This window comes from Gymnoscopelus microlampas (genome assembly GCF_963454915.1).
Source record: "Gymnoscopelus microlampas genome assembly, chromosome: 18".
Classification (NCBI taxonomy): domain Eukaryota; kingdom Metazoa; phylum Chordata; class Actinopteri; order Myctophiformes; family Myctophidae; genus Gymnoscopelus; species Gymnoscopelus microlampas.
The window spans coordinates 43140757-43163714 of record NC_139955.1 but is presented as its reverse complement, the minus strand read 5'-3'; the positions used below and the strand labels follow the sequence as shown (position 1 = coordinate 43163714).

The following is a 22958-nucleotide window of genomic DNA, read 5'->3' as shown; positions in this document are numbered from 1 at the left end:
CGGACATGGCAACACCGCTGATCAGCTGCTGTACATAACAAAGTGACGTCACGGCGGCAGCTCGCGCTGTGCTTCCTGTTCCACCAGCCAGCTGTTACTGCAATACTCCACAGGATGGCGCTGTTGTTGAATTCCTTTTTCATTTCATCATCCTGTATGCATAATTCCGAGTTTATATAAACTAAAAACACACATAGCACGTTTTTAACTGAAACCTCAGAAACATATTATTATGTTTTTCTTTCTTTTATTCATTACTAAAGAACGTGATGTCGCACCATTTGTCATCTTAATTGGCCCCTACATACATACTGCGCTTGTATGTTATAGCAAAATGACTGAGTTGATGTACGTTGCTTTAGTGCAGTGGTTCTCAAACATTTTCAAGTCAAGGACCCCCCAAATTGATATGCATTTAGGCGCGGACCCCCATCGGAAGAGAATTTGTGCCAGAGACCCATATAAGAGAAGATTTGTGTTCATATGTGTGTGTTATTGTGGACATTGTTGATGAGTACAAGTAATTGCGCCTGGGAGTACACACTGATAATAAGCTGGACTGGTCAAAAAAACACGGGTGAACTTTACAAGATGGGCCATGCATGTGTCACACCTTTGTGAGGGGACTCCCTGACAGTAGTGACTGAGAAGAGGATGCTGTCCTATGTCCAAGCTCCATGCTCCATGCCATCATGGACTCCACCCTCTCCATGATGAACTGGTCAACAGAAAGGAGTACATTCAGTGAGAGACCATTATGCCAAAATGTACTGTATATAATACCACTGAGAGCTGCATGCATTTAATCCATTGGATAGACATAGAGTATAGACTAACAGATGTGCAACTTTGACATGCTGTTTTAATTGTTGATCCCCTTCAGGGATTAATTAAAGGAGGAGTTCACCCAAAAAATGACTTATTTTCTATCAATTACACACCCCATGAAGCCTTGATTTCATGGATTTATTTTTGTTTTTGTGGCATTCCTAAGACAATAATTTGATGACCGTGTGTATTTCCGGTAGGAGACACAAATAATCTACTTTGTGTCTCCTACCGGATACATTAGCCGGTAGGAGACGGGAATCAAATTATTAGCTTAAGAATGCGACAAAAACAAAAAAGAATCCATGGATTCAAGGCTTCATAGGGTGTGCAATTGATAGAAAATAAGTCATTTTTTGGGTGAACTCCTCCTTTAAGTATTCTACGCTGCCACACGTTTGTGAGCTTGTCCAAACATTATAAATGCTATGGTAATTGTTACAGTTCTAAAAGTGTCATAAATCAACCAATCGTATGTGTACTTTTCATATAAATGAGTACACTCAGAAGTGTAGTTCAAAGTGCTTTCATGGAAAATGGAAATTTAAACCAGAACATGCATGCAGTTCTAAAAGCAGGTGTAAAAACAGAATAGAAAACATAAAATATATAAAAGTAGAAGCAATAGGTTAAAAATGTCAACTGGTCTCTGCTGTCCTCAAATCCTCTGGAAGGCCCTTCCAAAGTTTTCCAATTTCTTTCTTTCTTTCTTTCTTTCTTTCTTTCCTTTCTTTCTTTCTTTCTTTCTTTCTTTCTTTCTTGCTTTCTTTCTTTCTTTCAAGGGGAAAAGTGTCTTGGCACAGGGCCCTAGGCCTGAGTCTGCACTGGCCTTGAAACCACGGTTCCATTTGAGGTAATGGTGGAGTATAAATTAAGCACTGCTGTCTCGAAAGAATACACAGGGGAAATATGCATATATTAATAGTAGGCCTATATATTATTATAGTAATTAACCCTTAAACGTCCTTCTTTGGGTCAAAGCGGGATCCATGTAGAAAGGTAGCCTACACATGAATTTCTAGCTCCTTATTCAGGGCATATACAATGTGTGATGTCTGTCTATTTTCAGAACCGACATTCAGGGGTTCAATTATCTTGTTGCCACTAATATGCAACCTGATCTATGAAGACAAATGTATGCAGTATTGGTTCATGTCAGTCATACTCAGTCTTCCCCAAGGGGAACACTATCGTGTTCTCTCAAATTCAGGCTAGGCCACACCAGTATTTCAAGGGTCAAATAGCCCTGGTTCTGGGTCACTCGCTATCACTAACTTAATAGCAGATGTCATGTTGAAGCACTGTATTGAGACGATGGGACTTGGGAGTGGATAAAAAGTTAAACCAAACCATTCTTCATAATTCATCCACTCAGTTAGGGAGAGAGGACCCATTTTATAAGAGAATGTTGAGGCATGTACCAGCCACTGGAAAGCAGCAGAGGATGCCAATTATACAGTCAAATCTTCTTCCAGATGGCACAGTCAATCAGAAACTCTTTAGATATATACCTCCTCAATAAAATGATGTAGTGTGCTCATCGCAAAACAAGACAGCAGGTCAGGAAACAAAGTGTGTCTTCTTTTATTTGCCTGAACTGATTATTTTACAAAGGTCTAAGCTACGATGACTAAAACTAAGACTAAATATATTGACAATTACGTCAACAAATTATAACTAGACTAAAATGTTAGTGAGGGACTAGTGGAGAAGAGATCCAGTAGAACTAAAAGAGAAGTTATTTTATGTTTGGTTGCACTCGGGTGTTGCGCTCTGAAAATAGCAGATCTACAAGCTCACAATGTATCGCAGCGCGACGTGTTGTGGGCTTGTAGATTGGCTATTTTCAGCATGCAACCAAGTGTAAAATCAGCCATAACGACACCATCAAGGCACCGCCAAAATACATTTTAGTTGACTAAATGAACTGTAGATTTAGTCGACTATAATCTTAAGATATGTAGTCGACTAAAACTAGACAAAAACTAAAACATTTCAGATGACTAAAATATGACTAAAACTAAATGGAATTTTATTTAAAAGACTATGACTAAAACTAAATCAAAATGTGCTGTCAAAATCAACACTGATCACAAATCATTCAAAATGTAATGTTTATTTACATACTTGTCCATCCGGCTCTGCTTGACTTGAACACGACTAGAAGAGGCGCCCTTCGGGCGTTGCCCCGCCCTACCTGAAAGCCTTACCCAACCCCTCACTCTCTCTCACCACTCTCATTCCAACTGATTCAAACAGCCAGCTCAGACTCATTAGCATATCAACTGAGATTTAAAGCTAGGGTAAAGATACTGGTATCATATGAAACTGCTTTTCTCATCCTAGAGGGTGGGCGCGTGTGTGTGTGTGTGTGTGTGTGTGTGTGTGTGTGTGTGTGTGTGTGTGTGTGTGTGTGTGTGTGTGTGTGTGTGTGTGTGTGTGTGTGTGTGTGTGTGTGTGTGTGCGTGCGTGCGTGCGTGCGTGCGTGCGTGCGTGCGTGCGTGCGTGCGTGCGCGCGCGCGCGCGTGCGTGCGTGTGTGTGAGTAAAAATTATGATTGGTACTTTTGAATACTAAAATAGTAACATGCAATTTTGTCCAGTCTGTAATGTATGGCAGAGTATGACAATATAACTTATATACAATTGGGCTGATTGTATTTGGTCTCCCTGCTCTTGAGACATTTAGGATCGTGTCAAAGGTCATGATCGAGTCATGACTAATACCTAGACACAGGATCTGACCTGATGTTCAAGATTCAGTTTATCCCCTGAGCAAGCAGGCAGGCTCTATTAGCTCAATGGTAAAAAATGTCAGCACTTGCTTGCGCAGGAAACCGGGTACAAATCCGGGGTAAAAGAGGAAAGTTACATATAGTGCAGCTTTAACTCAAGTACAACATTTGACTGAGCAACTTTCACTTCAGCATTTGACTAGGAATATCTTTCGCCTGCCCTAAATGTAATTTCTGGGAACGCCACTGCCTATCTCTGTTACCAGTTAGTTAGTTACCACCACCAGCACCGTGATTTTACCAGGAATGAATAAGCTTGGTTCAACGATTGATTTCAAATAATACACAAAGCTGTCCTGTTTGTAGCTTAGTACAAAAAACAATGTAGTTGCTGTAGAGATGCTGTTATGGTACTGAGCCTTTACGATCTAACACCACGGAGGTATTATGAACATCAGTATTAAAAATTGCATTCATATGCTATTAGGTACTGCTGGTAGGTAAGTATAAGCAGGACACCCCTTGATATGGGGCTCCCTACCCCCCGCCCCGCCTCCCCACATTAGTATGGATACGGTGGGTGTGGCCAGGAATAAGGTGTTGTATACTTTGAGTCAAGTACTGGGGTTGATTACTTTGTCCCCCACTGTCCCCCAGCAATGGCCTTCTGAGGTGCCGCACTCACACCACCACCTGACAGAGAAAGCAACTAGATCCCTCATCAACCATCAGACATCACCAGCAGTCTCAGAGACCTCAAGATGATGAAGAAGTTCTACATCCTGTATGACCATCCTGTCTCTCCTCGTCCTCCGGTGTTCTGTGGAGGAGACGTGGTTTCCGGCAAGGTGGTTCTGGAGCTGACCGGAGCGAGCGGAGTGCAGTCTCTCACGGCGCACGCCGAGGGTTTCGCCAGAGTCCACTACAAGGTGGACGCCGCCGAGGGTTTGGCCAATAAGGTCAACTTTGAGGACTGGTGCAGGGTCTCAGACGTCATGTCGTTTTACGCGGCAAAGCACCACAGGGCGGAAGTGGAGTACCTGAACCGGAGAGAGGTTCTCCTGTGCGCAAGTAAGGCTCAATAATGGACATCCATCTGGTCTCCATTCATTAAAGTGTTTATTTCCTTGCAATCATACAACTTTTAAACAGAATGCTGTACTGCGAGAGTGCGGTCTAGCCAACACTAACTCGGGACTCCTGAATCGCTGCCCTCCTCCACACTCTCCTATCTAGCGTCAGGGTCTTGAGCTCTACAGTGTTGTTAGCTAAGCTGTCGCGCCGCAGTGTATCTGCGTAGGTGGTGAGCCTGCCTGCTTGCTCAGGCTCTTGAATAAATTGAATCTTGACCATCAGGACCTTTGACACGATCTAAATGTCTCAATAGAAGAGCAGGGAGACAAAATACAACCACCACAATGGTATAAGTTATATGGTATTAACATACTCTACCACACAGATTGGACAAAATTACATTTTATTCATTAAATAAAAGTTATATAGTGCCGCTTCAACTTTGTGTGCTTGAGAAGAAACATGCTCTGTGAGCACAATGGGAGAGCAGCCTTTTGTGTAGAGAATCAGCCATGTTATTACTGTTACTGTTTAGCTCCTGTGCTGCGGTCATGGAAAGCAAACTGTAGGGCGGCTGTTTGCTGAGGCGTTAAATATAACAGTCTTACCATATAGCTGTTCCAATGTGACTATTAAGAACTAAAACAACACTTCTCCTATCCTTTTTACTGGTGATAAATCATGCTGAAAACTTCCCTATTATTAGTAGTAGTAATAGTATGAATACTAACATGCATTATTTGTTTTCTGTCCCTCAGATAATGGAAAGCCCACCATGCTCCCTGCAGGCAGACATGAGTTCCCCTTCAGTTTCCAGCTTCCAGAAGAGACCCTGGTGACGTCCTTCGAAGGGAAACACGGCAGCATCCGTTACTGGGTGAAAGTGAGGCTCCACCGACCCTGGGCCTCCGTCACGGAGATCAAGAAAGAGTTTATATTCGTTGAAGCCATCAACATCAACACACCCACCCTACTGGTATGGCATGCGTTTGACATTTTTTTGCATACAGAGGTACATTTATTTAAACTCAACATTTATATTAGATACAAAACAGCCCAAATGTTTATACCACGGGTCTTCAACAGGGGGTCCGGGACCCCTAGGGGGTCCTCAGAGTTACTACAGGGGGTCCGCCAAATCTTTGTGTGATGTGATTTTTTTGTTTTACCTTAACCACTTGAACCCTAGCCGAGAACTTTAGCCAAAAAATAGCAGATCTACAAGCTCACAACGCCTCGCAGCGCGAGGTGTTGTGAGCTTGTAGATCGGCTATTTTTTGGCAAAGAAGTGTTTGGTATAGAGGGAAAAGAGAGCAGACCAAGTTAAAAAAAAAAGTTACATCTGAAACACAATTTTTTTTTATACAATATAGAGGGGGTCCCTGCTTCATCTCTCTCTCAGCTAGGGGGTCCTTGGGCTGAAAACGTTGAAGACCCCTGGTTTATACAATCAAATACAAAATACATTGAATCAGATTCTATGCTTTGCTGCCCGCTTGCTCACCAGAACCCGATCCAGAGACCACATCACACACCTGTCCTCGCACGACCTTCACTGAATAGATTTCAAAATACTGATCACCACCTACAAGGCCCTCAACAACCAAGCTCCCACCTACCTCATAACTAACGTAACTACCGAGTTAGTTATTCATGTGAACACGCGTCTTGTTTTTCTGATTTCAGACATCACAGTCTGTCACCACAGCAAAGAATGTGACGGCGTGGTTATGCAACATTGGACACCTGTCCATAACGGCTAAGATCCACCGCAAGGGTTACACACCAGGTGAGAGAGGAGCTCTTTTCTAATCTTTATCTTTCTTTCTTTCATTAATGGTTTACTTGATTACATTCATTTACTTTTCTTTTTTACGTTTTTACATCTACTTATATAATCGAGGATTGACTTCCGCCCCGCCGCTGACGCTATACCCACAGCTCTGTTGTCGACTAAACACAATACCGACACACCACATCTCGCCACCACAGTAGCCACGGCGTGCGCGCTGAATTTACGGGTAGCGTAGGGCACCTATCATTGCTCACTACATATTTTCAACGTCGCAACATAATTAATTCTACTCACCACATTACGACCCCAACGGAAGGGGAAACAGTTTCGTACCGTTTACCGTGCGCACCACCAACACCGAACGCCGACAGGCACAGCCGAAACAACACGAAGCGGCGGCCATTGAAATCTGCGCATCTCCACAACAACAACAGAAGCACGTCCTTCGCTTCAACCCCTCCTTCTTACTTACCTCTTTTGTTCCACCCAGGCCGTTGCTTTCACTTCAGTCATGTCTGTATCACAATATGTCCGTCATTCACGTGCCATGTACATCCCAATCACAAAAAAAAACACGCAGCCCACTTTCTCATCTCCCCACAACAACAACCACAGTGAAGACACAGTGTCCATCTGCGTTGCCATGTTGCCAAAACAACACAAGCACAAAACCCAAGAAAATATCACTGTTGCCACATTTGCAGCAGAAACAAGCAACCACCTTCATGAAATGAACAGCCGAAGGAGTCCGCCATGTTCCACGGGGGTCCCAACACTCCCAGGGGGTCCGCGGAGTGCTTTTTACCCCTATTTCTCCCCAATTTAGTCGTTATGCCAATTGATTCCTGGGAGGGGCGGGGGGATACAGGATGGAAGGTACCGGCGGTACTTGGGGTATTGTTGTGCCAACTGAGAGTTCAATATAGGTCTTAACCTCTTCACCATTAAATAATCTCTCTCTCCTCCTGCCCTCTGTGCTTTCAGGCGATGCCATTCCCCTGTGGGCCGAGTTCCACAACGCCACCTCTCGGTCTGTGATGCCCATGGTCTACATGATCCAGAGGCAAACCTTCATGGCCGAGGGATCCGTGCACAAGAAGTGTTACGTTCTGGCGACGCAGTGCGGCGTTGAGTTGGGACCGCGCTGCACGGAGATGTGGCTCCGCCGTCCCATCAGGATCCCCATGGATCCTGTACCCTCCATTCTGCAGTGTCCCATCATCAAAGTGGAGTACATGCTCAGAGTAAGCATTTTTTTCCCCCCTCTGTTCTGGTGGTTTACGAATGAGAGGAAAAACACTACATCATCCGAAGTGCTCTACTGATGTCAGTCACTCCAAAGCAAGGTTATTATAGTTAACGAAAACTAACGAAATAACAAAATCTAAAATTTAAAAAACATTTTCGTTAACTGAACTAAATAAAAACCAGAATAAAGAAATAAACGATAACTAACTGTCTGAAACTGTATTGTGTGTTTACAAAATGAACTAAAACAAACTGAAATTATATACAAAATGCCCTTCGTTTTTGTTTATTCATAAAGTTTTTGGGATGATATTTAAATAAATGCATCTTTTGTTAAGTCTTTATTACACAATACTTACCTTTTCAATCCAGCACCTGACAAATAACCCAAAGTATTAAAACAAACTAAAACTATTAGCATTTTCAAAATAAAAACAAATACAAACGAACAAATCTAAAAACGACTTAAAACTAAGTGAAAAAAAGATTCAAGACGAACTAAAACTAAACTAAAATGAAAAATCCCAAACTATTACAACCCTGCTACAAAGGGAGCATATTCTTTACAAATAACAATAATACATGTGCTCGTATACACCCAGGACGTCATGTTACTGTACATCCTAAAACCGTGCTCTCCCATGGTGCTTTCCCTCAGGTTTGTGTGGAAATTCGCGGGACGTCCAAGCTGTGTGTGGAGCTGCCTCTGGTGATGGGCACCATCCCTCTCCGCCTGTCTGACAGCCCCACCTCCTCTGTCAGTAGTCAGATAGACACCACCACCACTAGTCTCGACCCGTTTGGTAGCTGCACCTCCACTGTCAGCACTAGTCAGGTGACGGACAGCGTAGCTTTCAATCCACTTGACAGCTACCCCTTCAATGTCAGTAGTCAGATGGACAACACCCCTCTCCTCCACCCGTTTGGCAGCAGCAGCTCCACTGTCTGTAGTCCGTACCCAGAGTGGCTCCACCGTGCCTTCCCTGAGCAGCAAGTATCCTGTAAGTATCCTGTCTTAAACACTGAAGCCCTCTATACACGAATCCACGGCGCGCTGCCCTGCGCGCCGCCATTGCTGCGGTCTTACTGTACGTCCGCGTAGCGGTCAAAGTCACTGATGGCATCATTTAAAAAGATAAACTACACCAGTCTTCTGCCAAGGTACACCAGTCTTCTGATGCTATACCTTAGAGTGCATCACCATCTTTTGGCTAAAATAATTCTTTCACTGCCTTCAGTGGACACCCCCCACAGCCATTATCAGTAAAACTACAGCTGATTTTTCATGACTTTGAAACCAATTTTTGGTACTTCCTGTTCCTTTACTGGGTCTTTAAAGTTGACCTGAGCTTGCTCTGTACTTTGTCTGCTCTTCCCCCCCCCCCTCTATACCAAATCTCTTCGCCGAAAATAGCCGATCTATGAGCTCACAATGCGTTGCTATAGACAACGCGTTGTGAGCTACCTATTTTTGGAACTTCCTTTCAGAATTGGGATTCTAGAGTTCAAGTGTTATCTGCTATAAGTGTGAATGTAAAAAATACTGTTGTTTCAACATTTATTGTGACCAATATCTGAATAGCAGTTTGGGTGGTGTCCCACGGGGCTTGATGCTTGGAGATGCACTGTTCTAAAGTCCAGACATGATCCCCAAACCTCACTTTATGTATTCCCTCCCCTCAGCTCCTCCTGAATACAGCTCCGTGGTCACAGAGGAGGAGGCAGAACAATACACCTCCTCATGCCCTCCTGCTTACTGCGAGGTGAGTAGCGTCTCCTGACCATACAAACCTCCATGGTCGTCCATTTACCCAGTCTGCTTTAGTTTGGCTTAGTTATTATTACATATAGAGAAGAATGTACAGTCTGTGTAAGGAAGATGAAATGGTAAAACCCTGAGGCACTCACAAACATCTCTCAGGTGAAACAAAGAAATGTCAGGAGCCAGACTGAAAGTTGAAGGAGATAAAAGAGACTAAATTAAATCAAAACTTTTGGTGGAGGCCGCTGAATATATATTATTTTACTCTAAAAAACATTAAAGTCTACTATGTGTTTTATTCTTGAAACTCAGCCATGTTTTCTCTCCATCGTGTGTACAGGTTGACCCCTACCCTCAGCCCTTGTCATGAGACCTCACCTCACTGAATGACCTGCTGAACCAGGAGCCCCATCCGAGCCTCCTACCTGGATCACTTCTCTCTGATAATGAAAGCTGTGTGTTTGACAGACAATCTCCCACAAACTATTTTTCAGCACAGAAAGACAAGATAAAACCAGGATGGAAGTACCTTCTCCCCGACGGTTCCTAATCCAAGTGATTCTGGCTTTTGGATGAAGAAAGACCTCAGAACGTCCTAGCAAAGCAATGAATCCCTCACAAGAAGGTTGTTCAGAGTTGGATGGAGTTCAGGACATTTTGTGAAATAGCTCCTTCACCCAGACAATGAGGTTCATGGATGACCAGACAAGGAAGAAAGATCATACATTTTGCTCGCTAACAAACGATTCCGCTAACAGTCATTACCTCACTCACCTACCTCGATATTTCACGTATTACGCACACTGGCACATGACTCTTTGCATATCAGAATTGCACACGCACATATATATTTATACACACATACTGTGCAGTGTGCACATGCACAATGTAGGAAGTGCAGTAGGAACCAAGCACACAGCACCTTCAAGTACCTTATATTTATGCTTACATAAGCTTCCTCACGTTGCTATTATTTATTATTTATTTGTTACTGTTGTTATTATTGCTGCTACAATGCTGAGTAAACAAAACCGAAGAATTGTACTCTTGTTGTGTACTCGTATATAAGATGTAACAATAAAAATCTACAAGCTTGAAACTTTTGTTTGGAGGCAACGATAACTTGATGTTTATCAAGAGTTGCAGATGGTAGACAGATGGTTTAAAACATTTTTTTTTATCCCCACTTTGATCCATTCAGAGCTCATCTGCAAGTGAGCAAATTGTCTTATTACAATATCACCAAGATAAGAGAAAAAAATGTACTATGTAGGCAGTTAGCACTCTAGGAAAAAAAAGAAAAAGAAAGGTGGGTGAATTCAGGAGACAAGATGGAGTTTTCCTCTTGCCAGGTCTATGAGCACATCAAGTCGTACACACACAATTGTTAAAAGTTAAAAGTTTTCAGCGGCTGCTAAATAGAAGATAAAACTGGTGCACAAACTGTTCTGACTACAGTGTGTGTGTGTGTGTGTGTGTGTGTGTGTGTGTGTGTGTGTGTGTGTGTGTGTGTGTGTGTGTGTGTGTGTGTGTGTGTGTGTGTGTGTGTGTGTGTGTGTGTGTGTGTGTGTGTGCGTGTGCGTGCGTGTGTGTGTGAATGGAATATGTGAATGCCACAGCTGCTATGGGTCATCATGACCAATCATATGATGCCAGCTGTGCAGACTCCCTCTGTGGCACAGATAAAGGGGCAAGCAACCTAACGTAACGTCTGCATACAGATACAGACAGCAACAGAGACCCACCAAGAAGACCCCCCATCAAAGCTCCACTGACAGAGAGACAACCTCAGGCCGACATGAGCCTGATTCCTCATCTCCTATGCTTGCTGGGCCTGCTGGCACTCGGCAGCGTGCACACCACCAGTCCCTTGGCCGAGGCCGAGGTGAAGCTACAGCGAGGATCCTGTCCAGAGTTCTGGTTCAGCTTCAACGGCCGCTGCTACAAGTACATCGCTACACCTTTAACTTGGGGCCAAGCGGAGCTCAACTGCGTGTCTGAGGATGCCAACCTGGTGTCCATCCACAGCGTTGAAGAGCACAACTTTGTCCTGACCCTGATCAAGAACTTTGACCCGTCAGAGCGGTACACCTGGATTGGACTGACCGACGTTCACGTGGAGGGTGGATGGATGTGGTCTGATGGGTCCAGAGTGGGATTCACCATGTGGTATGAAGGAACGCCAGACAATCTACGTGACGATGAACACTGTGGGACAAACCTTTTCGTTAAATGGGATGACAAAGAATGTTCTTTGAGAGCACCGTCTGTTTGTTTATCTCGTACAACCAGTCTGCAATGATTGTACTGAGACGGTTTGTCTGATTCAACCCACTGACCTGTACTGGCTGGGTGCTCCATAATAAAAGTACATTCAAATATTCATTTGCTTACTGATGCAATTTTGTGTCCATTGTGAGGAACATACGTAGAACATTCATATAGTAGTCCTAGAGACTGTTTTACAGCAATTATTCCCCTCTCTCTGTCTCCGGTTCCATGATCTTATCACAGGTTTACAGGTGTAAAAAAAGTGGGTGACATTTGTTTTTGTGCAAGCTGTGCAAGTCGTTTTTATGATGCTGTAATCATTGATCCTTGATTTCAGACAAAAGCTAATACAGAAGAAAGTAGTAAGATGAGCCACATTTTGCATTATCACAGCCTCAATAATACAACTTTCAATACAATAATAAAACAACATGCTTCATTTTCTTATGCACCCCTACCCCTAGATATGAAAACTTATAACCCATTGCGGGGTAAGTTGATCATGCAAAGAAAAGCTCAATAACACATGAAAAACATAACATTTCTCTCTAGAGGGCGTCGGAGCTGTAGTTTTTTTTTTTTTTTTAAGATTTTTTTTTGGGGGCTTTTTATAGCTTTATTTGGAGAGGGACAGTGAAAGTAGGCTGACAGGAAACGGGGAGAGAGATGGGGGAAGACACGCAGCAAAGGTCGTCGGGAACGGGACGCGAACCCGCGACACGCTGTCAGTTAAGGGATTTCAACCGAGGGTGCCTGGACCGCGACGCCATGGCCCAGGCCGGAGCTGTAGTTTTTGATGAGTTGTGGAGTGTTCTATTCAGAGCCATACCTCAGTGTCACATTATGTCTATCAACACAATGGACAATACCAGTGTTGTGACCAACAAATCCATGTGACCTGTTTTAAACACACATTTCTGTTATTATAGAAATATTAATAATAATAATATTCCATTCAGGTGACGTTTTACATCATTTATTAGGAAGATTTCAGCAGAGCAAACAGCATACACACACGATCCGTAGAGCCAGGCCTCCTGGCCTGACCAACCGCCCCTCGGGGGACAAGCCCTCCTGAAGTGTCCTATGCGACACCTTTTATACTCCAAGATCCTCTCCCCTAAATGTAGATAAATATAAACAGGCTATCCTAAGTAACAGTACCTTAGAGCTGACTGGTTAAATTAGCAATGACCATGTATAGTATCACAGGACAAATTATATGCTGACACAGAGCATAATGTGGAAATAGACCTTTGTATAAGTTGTTGAATGACAGGAACAGAAGCTGTGAAAAGAACCCTGCTGTGTGGCTACCATTCTAGGGCCAAAATACAGATAGATACATATGTGATTTAGAACAGGTTGGCATTCTGTTTTGAAATGTGTGTTTAAATGTGTGTTATTGTCTCGCAATATCACCCTAACCCTAAGATATCACCCTTAGGTTATTAGGTTATAACCCCATGCGACCATAACGTTCCACTAGTCTGTCAGGGGTTTCTGGGTGGCGTAGAGCAGTGGTTCCCAAACTGGGGGTCGGCCCAGGGCGGTCGGCCCAGGGCGGTCGCCCCAGGGCGGTCACCAAATATTTTTGGGGATCCCCAGATGATTAGCTTAATGTGCAACATTGTTTTCTTACTCAACAGTAAACAAACCAACATACAGTATAAGTGCATACAGGGTATCTGCACATTTCTAAAGTTACAATTGAATGACTTTTAAGACCTTTTTTAATACCAAATTGGTCAAATTGTAAGAAAGAGGCAAACATTGGAGGGGTCCAGTTCAAATATGATTATTTTGGCGGGGTCGCAAAGGTTGAGAATCACTGGCATAAAGGTAAAGCACTCTCCCACCCGGTTTCAGGGTTCTGGGTTAATTTCCCACTGCACTCCAGTGAACACAATTGGCTGTTTGCGGGACACAAATTAACAAGGGATCATATTGATTGATTACATACTGACAAAATGTAGGTAGTGTGAATACACCGGATTTTAGCAAGAACGCTAATTTCCATCCATAGTCCCCATGTACAGAAAACAACATTACATAAGGATACATAAAGAGTACAAAAGGGTACAGCTTAGAGCAAATTAACAGTACAAATTGCCTAGGTTTTACCTAAAATACAAGGATACCCAAAAACACTACAGAAACCTACATGTTAGCCTATTTAAAAAAAAATAATTCCATGATAAATATTATTAATCTGTACATTTATATTTATATTATTAAATATAAATTGCACTTCTAGCCATGCATGCAAGACCTACACCCGAGGAGTAGGGTGAATGCCCAGGGCCAATAAAGATCATAGTCAATAGACTTTGATTCTGCCACCTGCAGCCAAAACTCTACGACTGCTCATAAGACTTATGAACTAAAAAAAAGAGTAATAATATATATGCATAACTCATATTTTAATTACATTTACATGTTCCAGTATATACTGCACTGCTGTAACTGTGCTATTTATATTATACATAGCTACGTATACAGTATATGATTTTGCCATTTTTATTCCCTTTATCTCTATTTATATGACTTAGTACTTACTATTTGCACCTGTCTGCAAAGTCTTCTATGCCAAAGAAATTACCCCCCCCCCCCACACACACACACAATTTTTCTGTAAATATACTTTTACTGCTCCTAGTATTGATGATCTCTTCTATAGTATTGTATGTATTTATGTGTTGATGAATTGAATACATAGGGCCACAATGGAAACAAGCCCTCAGGGCTTTTGTGTTTTGCCTACTTTTTTTGCAAACTGTTAATAAAGTATTCAATCAATCAATAATTTGTTTTATCTGTACTGTAGAATAAGCTTTCTCTTTACACACTGCCTAGATAATGCATATTATTATTATTATTATTATTATTATTATTATTATTATTATTATTATTATTATTAATAATAATAATAATAATATATTTTATTTATAAATGCACTTTACATTTGAAAAACAAATCCCAAAGTGCTACAATCAGGATAGCATATTTGCATAAAACATGACAAAGCTACAAAATAGCGTAGAAACAATTATAATTAGGCCGATATAACGTCGTTATTATGGCAAAAGCCTAATTGGTCCTTGCCATGCAGCTATAGGGGGCTTAATTCTATTCAGGGCAATAAAGTACCCTGTGCTGTGCTCTGTCCGCGTGCTGTGCGGTGCCTTCAGTTGTAACAGCGTGGTGGTGCTTAAGACAGACAACTGGCAGGAAGCAACCGGCAACAGGTGGGAAAAGTTGTTTTTATTTTGTCTATGAATGAATGAATTAATGAATACATACATGCACGAGTGGCTTCTGTGTCATTAACGAAACAAACCATACATGTCAAGGTAATACAGTAGGTTATACGGGCTTTATGTACACCATGTTTCAATGAATGGGCGCTGTGTGTGTGTGTGTGTGTGTGTGTGTGTGTGTGTGGACCGAAAACGGCAGACCTACAAGCTCACAACGCGTCGCAATGCGACGCGTTGTGAGCTTGTAGATCTGCCGTTTTCGGTGTAGAACGTAGCTCTGGTCTGTGTGATAGTAAATATAGTAATCTCTCTCGAGTCAGGCTGTTGTGACTCATAGTCACACCATTTTCAAATGCATGTATGTGTGTAGCCTATGTCTACCAGTGGTGGAAAGTAACTGTACATTTACTCAAGTACTGTACTTAAGTATAATTTTGAGGATTTTTTTTACTTTACTGGAGTATTTCCCAGTTTCAGTACTTTTACTTCTACTCCACTACATCTCAGAGGCAAATATTGTACTTTTACTCCACTACAATTATTTGAAAACTTTAGTTACTAGTTACTTTTCAGATATAAATTATGATATAATGAAACAAATCACTTTAACCCTATATTTTATACCTAGGCTATTTGAAAATAGCCGATCTACAAGCTCACAACGGCGTTGCATGGCGACTCCTTGTGAGCTTGTAGATCTGCTATTTTCAAATATTTAGTACTTTTACTTTTGGTACTTTAAGTACATTTTGATGCCAATACTTTTGTACTTTTACTCAAGTATTTTTTTTATTCTGGACTTTTACTTGTAACAGTGTATTTATATATTGCAGTATTGGTACTTTGACTTAAGTAAAGAATTTGAGTACTTTTTCCACCACTGCCTATGTCTACCATTCATTCATTCATTTATTCAGAGATTGTGGTAGCCTTGGATCAAGACTATATCTTTATGTATTTTATCGAGTCTTGACTTTTACTTTAGTATCTACGATAGTCTTGGCTAGCACCCCCCAGTGCGTCCTGCACGTTCACCAGTAAAGCCCGTACTTCTCCGTACGTGTACAAACACATTTTATACGGTGCTTACCCGGTTGCCCCAAATGTTAACTCACGCTTCGGAGCCTTTATGTAATGTATTAGCCCATATTTGTCAATAGATATGTGCTTTAATCCCGTCTGTGGCCGAACGCCGTCTTTTCACCCCTCGTTTACTTCCTGTTTACATTGAGTGTAATTCCGGTTTTCACCTGATGCGCCCCGTCACTACCGCCCATTGAGGAATTCCAGGGAACTTCCGACAGAATATGCCACAGACGGGATTAAAACACTCCTTCATTGAAAAATAAGGACTAATACATTGCACAAAGACTCCGAAGCGTGAGTTAACATTTGCAGGCGTGCAGCCTAGATATAAACATGTAAAAATCGATCAAATACATCTGTGATAGTCTTGATCCGAGGCTAAGATTGTGGAATAGTTTTGAGAGACTATAGTTATAGTTTTAAAACTAAATTCCACAGTTTCACCAGCGTGAATATAATAATATGCGTTATGTATGGAGAGCCATGCAGCCGTTTGGCGTTTTCGTAAGAAGAACATGTTTTTGAAAAAGGGAACTCTTTGTCATTTAGGTTAAGTCTAGCTGTCTCACTTCCCAGGGATGCGTGCGTGCGTGCGTGCGTGTGTGTGTGTGTGTGTGTGTGTGTTTGTGTGTGTGTGATTCAATTTCAATTCATTCATTGATTGATTGAGTACTTTATTTAGAAAAGACATGGAAACAGTACATGGAAGTACAATTCACAATACACGGCGAGTCCTCTAAAATGGATCAGTCATATAAAGCACAAAGGCTTATTTAAAATGAGATTCCCAGTCAAAGTGTGGCTTTCTTGTTGGCATATTGTTCCAGCAGGACATGCTGCTGTTGAATGGGGAGGTTAAGGTTTATGAGCTACTCTTAAGAACATGCCATGCAAGTGTTTCAGGCAGGGCTGCTTGTTTTATTGTGACTGTCTGAGATATACCGGTATTTGTTCTCCTTTCTTTCTGCTGAGTGTGCATGAGAGAGAGAGAGAGAGAGAGAGAGAGAGAGAGAGAGAGAGAGAGAGAGAGAGAGAGAGATAAATCCTCCTTGGGGGTCTTTAGAGTGCAGGTTTTGAGGTGAAAGGTGACTCACGTCTGATTGGCTGCTGGAGATGAACCCACCCACCCTTGCCATGCCCCTACTCTCTCTCTCTCTCTGTCTATCTATCTCTCTCTCTCTGCCCCCCCCTCTCTCTGTCTCTCTCTCACACACACACACACACACACACACACACACACACACACACACACACACACACACACACACACACACACACACACACACACACACACACACACACACACACACACACACACACACACACACACACGCTTATTATATTTTAACTCAGCTGACAGAGTTATATACATCAATGATTGATAGAATGGAGGCAGGTATGTGAGTGTATTAGTTAGAGGACAGTCATGTGTGATAAGCAGACACACACACACACACACACACACACACACACACACACACACACACACACACACACACACACACACACACACACACACACACACACACACACACACACACACACACACACACACACACACGACACAATGTGATTCTTTCTCCTGATAGGACTAGAGTAGTGGTGCATCCAACTGATCCATTCAATCCATTATTTAAAAACAAAATCAATAGTTGATCCTAAATTGAGCACCGAGTGCCGCGCTATGAGCTGGTAGATCTTCTATTTTTTTAGGGAAGGCTTTCGCAGGAAAATAGCAGATCGACAAGCTCACAACGCGTCGCAGAGCTTGTCGATCTGCTATTTTCAGCTAAAGCTTCGCCCACAATAACAGAAAAGACACTAGTATAGAGCCCTGAGAGACTCCGGTCGGTCAAGCAGACCATATGGGGTTTAAGTGGTTAATGCTCATTATATATTTAAGCACCATTTCTACTTACTCTGTGTCTCCACAGAGGAGGTTTGTGGACAGTTCAGAAACCTGCCTACTAGTGACATCAGCAGTAGACAGCTTTGGTCATTTCAAATAAGATTTCAACCTTTTATATATATATATATATATTGTATTAATGCCAGGGCAATGTCTGCTTCTATGCTCTAAAACAAAACTAAGACTAAAATGAAAGGTTGAAATCAAATCTTGTTTGAAATGACCAAACCTGCTTTAAACCTTTATAAACCTGCCTGATGATGTCACTGGTAGGCCGGTTTCTTAAATTCAATGTAACGATAGTTCATGTAGACACGGAAGGCGGAATGTTTATATACTTCATTAACTCTCCCCTCCCCCCCTCGCCCTATTCGCTAACGAGCTAATATAGTCGTACTCCTTTAAGTCAGTACGTTCAACCTCTTGTCGTTCTCATTCGCTACGAGCCAACTCACTCACGCCCTCATTCCCACAGTGCTGAACTCTGGCGGTTCATTTACAGTTTTTCACAATTGTTAACACACAAAAAGCGAAAATTCGGCACAATTTTCACAACCTTAACTTCATGTACTAATCGCTCCACCCAATTTGGCACTACTTCACACTCCCTTATCTGCATTAGACTCTGACTTTCCTTCTTTACACTCTGATGTCAATTACATTATCACCTTGTTGTCCAAACACTACACACAATGTTCAGTTGTTGCACACACTTCTCACATAAAATCTCAAAGCATCAATCTACAACACACCTTGTTGTCCAAACACTACACACATGTTCAGTTGTTGCACACACTTGACACGTAAAATCTCAAAGCATCAACCTACAACACACAAATAGTCAAATCTCTAAACATTCAGGTCTGGTGAGCAATTTGCACCACCGGGCTGCTCCAGTGCGTGAGTGGTTCCAGGACCACCCACATTTTTCCATTCTGTACCTTCGACCTTATTCTCCTTTCCTGAATCCCATTGAGGAGTTATTTTGAGCTTGGAGGTGGAAGGTAAATGAACGGAACCCACAGAGCCGATTTGAAAATGTGTATACCAAATGAAAACACAAGTTCCATTTTGTGAACAGTTAAAAGATTTGATGGCAAAGAGTCATCTTGCAAAGGGAGAGTAGGGTTTAGCATTTTCTGTGTGAGGTTTGCAGTTTTGTGTGTGCAGTTTTGAGAAAGCCGTTATTGTTTTGAGAAACGTGTGTTAACAATTGTGAAAAACTGTAAGCAGCTCTCTGTTCTCTGTTCATTCTTCATGCTCAGTGATGGAAAAAGTACTCAAATGTTTTACTTAAAGGACGACTTCACCCATTTTCAACCTATCTTCATATCATTGGTCCTCACTAATACTCATGATAAAATGGTACCATTTCTTTCTACTTGGTCTGTGTCTCAGAGAGGGCTGTGGACAGTCCAGAAACCCGTCTACCAGTGACATCATCGTTAGCCATGATTTTCTTTTCCAACAAGATTTCAATTTTTTTATTTCGATTTTTATTAACACGAGAACAATGGCTTCTATTATTGCATTGCAACTTTCCAGGAATAGAAAGCCTGCAGTTTCTATTAGCTTGGTACAGCTGTCAGTGTAAAAAAAAACGTCACCTCCCCGGCCTCCTCCCTGTGGCATTTGGTTGTTGGTGGGATGGTTCTGTGGATGGTGTTGTGTTATGTGGTGGACTGATGGTTGTGCATTAAGGTTTTCAATGTTGTGTTTATGTATTAACTGTTGTGTTTATGTACTAACTGTATTTATGCTCTGCTCTGGGGGGGTTTGTGATTGAAGATCTGTGACACGTTTGCACAGGGAATCTGTAATATCACACTAGCAGAGTCACACCGCCAAACTGAATGCGATATCATTGCATATATGGTAATTAAATGGTTAATATGGTAATGGTTAATAAATGGTTAAATGGTTGAATAATGGTCTGGTTATTTCTGAGCTGAAGTGTCTAAATGAACTGTCCACAGCCCTCCTCTGAGACACAGAGTATGTAGACAGAAATGGTGCCATCTCATACAATTTGTACAATTCAGACATTTAGCAGACGCTCTTAACCTGAAGCCGATTCTACAAATGTCTTCTAAATCCTAACAGTTTCAAAACGTATGTTTCTATATCAGTGGTTTTCAAACGTTGTCATGTCAAGGACCCCCAAAATGATACGTATTTGGCCGCCAACCCCCATCTCAAAATATTTAGTTCTAGGGACCCCCCAGAAGCAAAGATTTGAGTTACAAATGTTCACTTTAAAACAATATATATTCAAAGATTTGCACAAATTTTCACGACTTTTCAAAAATAGCAGATCTACAAGCTCATAGCGCGGCACTCGGTGCCGCGCTATGAGCTTGCATATCTGCTATTTTTGAATAGCCAACGTGTCAAATAATGTTTTTTTTAGCTCAAATCAAAAAGTGACACAGATGCGTCCCAGGTCTAAATGGGTTTATCCAGAGCGATTTACAGTAGCAAGGTAAATGCATCACATGCATAGAGACTGTGTAGTGCCTCAGTAATCTAAGATCACAGGTAAACCTTGTCTATCATCAGTCTAAACATTATAATATAAAGATAATAATAATAATATGTACATTGAAACTATACAAACTATAGGATGCCAGCAGGTCAACAAATGAGCCTGGCATGTGTCTAAATAACATGCTATCTAAATGACATTTGAACCTTTGCATAAGACTGCATGGTCGTCAAGGCTAGGGCAAGTGCTCAGGGCTTAAATGGGCGAAGTGCTCCTTTAATCACCAATACACTTTCTCTGTTTGTTTGCCTCCTTGAAGTCAGGTTTTATCTGAGAGGCCGTCCAATCCCTCCAGTCAGCGGTCACTAGGGGAGAGGTGAGTCTCTGTCTGTGTGTGTGTGTGTGTGTGTGTGTGTGTGTGTGTGTGTGTGTGTGTGTGTGAGCGCGTGTGTGTGAGCGTGTGTGTGTGTGTGTGTGTGTGTGTCTGTGTCTGTGTCTGTGTCTGTGTGTGTGTGTGTGTGTGTGTGTGTGTGTGTGTGTGTGTGTGTGTGTGTGTGTGTGTGTGTGTGTGTGTGTGTGTGTGAGCGCGTGTGTGTGAGCGTGTGTGTGTGTGTGTGTCTGTGTCTGTGTCTGTGTCTGTGTGTGTGTGTGTGTGTGTGTGTGTGTGTGTGTGTGTGTGTGTGTGTGTGTGTGTGTGTGTGTGTGTGTGTGTGAGCGCGTGTGTGTGAGCGTGTGTGTGTGTGTGTGTGTGTGTGTCTGTCTGTGTCTGTGTCTGTGTCTGTGTCTGTGTGTGTGTGTGTGTGTGTGTGTGTGTGTGTGTGTGTGTGTGTGTGTGTGTGTGTGTGTGTGTGTGTGCGTGTTTATGGACATGTGTGTGATCTGTCTGACCGTGCAAGAAGAAGACTCCAAGCATGCCTACATCTATTCATTTTGTAGCTCACAACATGTTATGGGCTTATGAATAGGTGGTCACTATTACAAAATGTATTAATTGACAATAAATGCCATTAGCGTTTAATTGTGTTTTTGGCATTGAACTTTGGACATCACGTACCTTTTACTTTGTAATTGGTATTGCTGACAAATTAAGTTGAACCTTCATATGAATGCAATGTTTATATGTTTCGTTTTTGACCCGGTCATCAAATTATTGGCTCAGAATTGCGAGAAAAAAAAAATCTCCATGAATTCAAGGCTTCATTGGGTGTGTAATTGATAAAAAATAAGTATTGTTTTGGGTGAACTTTAAATGGAAAGTGAAAGCAGTTAAGTACTGTATGTGAGGGTTTTTTAAATAGCTAACTGAACCAATAAACAGCGTTAACAAGAGCTTGTGAGTGTGACTAAATAATAACTACATTGGAGCCATCGGAACGCAGGTTATTTTTTTTCCATATCCTGAAACGTAACAGTTTTAGACCAGTGGGTTTTCAACCTTTTTCATGCCAGGGACCCCTAAATTGATTGACTGGTTGAAAACCACTGTTTTAGATGATTCAAGGTTTCCACCCGACCATTGACAAAATAACAGTGTGTTTACAGTCAGTCCTAAAGATCGTAGTTGAGAAGCTGATTTTGCGCTGCATTCTGAGCAAAGTCTCTCAGACACTACGGTTTATCTGCTGTCTTTCTTCACACAGTGATGTGCTGATGGACTGGAAGACCTTTCACTTCTTTTGAGATTATTCCTATACATCATGATGATACGGTTCTGTGGAGAAAGAGACGTTTACCCTCTCCATGAGCAATCCATCAGTTCTTTCTTAAGGACGAGACTTTGGGTTATGATATGTACTCTGATCTACAGATATCTATCTATCTACAGTATCTACATCAGCTGACAGATGAGATAGGCAGTGATGAAAAGTAACTAAGTACATTTACTTAAGTACTGTACTTTAGTAAAATGTTGAGGTATTTGTACTTTACTTGGGTGTTTCCAATTTCCAATACTTTTACTTCTACTCCACTACATCTCAGAGGACAATATTGTACTTTTACTCCACTACATTTATTTGAAAACTTTAGTTACTAGTTACTTTTCAGATATAATTGATTACATTATGAAACATACATTAACCACTTTAGCCCTTTTTTATACCTAGGCTATTTTCAAATATTTAGTACTTTTACTTTTGATACTTTATTTTGATGCCAATACTTTTGTACTTTTACTCAAGTCAATTTTTAATTCTGGACTTTTACTTGTAACAGAGTATTTTTATATTGCAGTATTGATACTTTTACTTAAGTAAAGAATTTGAGTACTTTTTCCACCACTGGAGATGGGCCTGTGTCGTCTTGAACCAGTGTTGATTTCGTTGACTAAAAAAACTATGAGGAAAAATGATTGTCAACTGCCTTTTTTCACTGACGAAAAGTAAATAAAAACTAAGCTATGATGACTAAAACCAAGACTAAATATACTGACAATGTTGTCACATTACATACATTTTAGTCGACTAAATCAACTGTAGATTTAGTCGCCTAAAATGTTATGATTATTT

The 22958-nt window shown here is 41.6% G+C and overlaps 3 protein-coding genes across 3 annotated transcripts in view; all 3 read left to right on the top strand.

Moving 5' to 3' along the window:
- Positions 1-4322: 4322 nt before the first annotated feature.
- LOC311034071 (arrestin domain-containing protein 2-like) lies at positions 4323-9810 on the top strand (the record flags this gene model as incomplete). Its single annotated transcript, XM_084041811.1, has 7 exons — positions 4323-4632; positions 5394-5611; positions 6322-6424; positions 7415-7674; positions 8337-8679; positions 9362-9441; positions 9781-9810. The coding sequence occupies 7 exons, from the start codon at positions 4323-4325 to the stop codon at positions 9808-9810; spliced, it is 1344 nt and encodes a 447-aa protein (XP_083897937.1).
- Positions 9811-11182: 1372 nt separating this feature from the next.
- On the top strand, positions 11183-11779 carry LOC311033588 (galactose-specific lectin nattectin-like). Its single transcript, XM_084041166.1, has one exon. The coding sequence runs from the start codon at positions 11239-11241 to the stop codon at positions 11740-11742; it is 504 nt and encodes a 167-aa protein (XP_083897292.1). The 5' UTR covers positions 11183-11238; the 3' UTR covers positions 11743-11779.
- Positions 11780-14921: 3142 nt separating this feature from the next.
- Positions 14922-22958, top strand: part of LOC311033775 (long-chain-fatty-acid--CoA ligase 1-like) — a 30068-nt gene continuing 22031 nt past the window's right edge. The window contains exons 1-2 of the mRNA XM_084041425.1: positions 14922-14959; positions 20775-20827. The gene's annotated coding sequence lies outside the window, so the exon portion shown is untranslated. The remainder of the gene's footprint in view (positions 14960-20774; positions 20828-22958) is intronic.

Bases quoted from the DNA above. Each gene is read 5' to 3' on its own strand.
- LOC311033588 (XM_084041166.1), top strand. From the start codon at position 11,239: ATGAGCCTGATTCCTCATCTCCTATGCTTGCTGGGCCTGCTGGCACTC.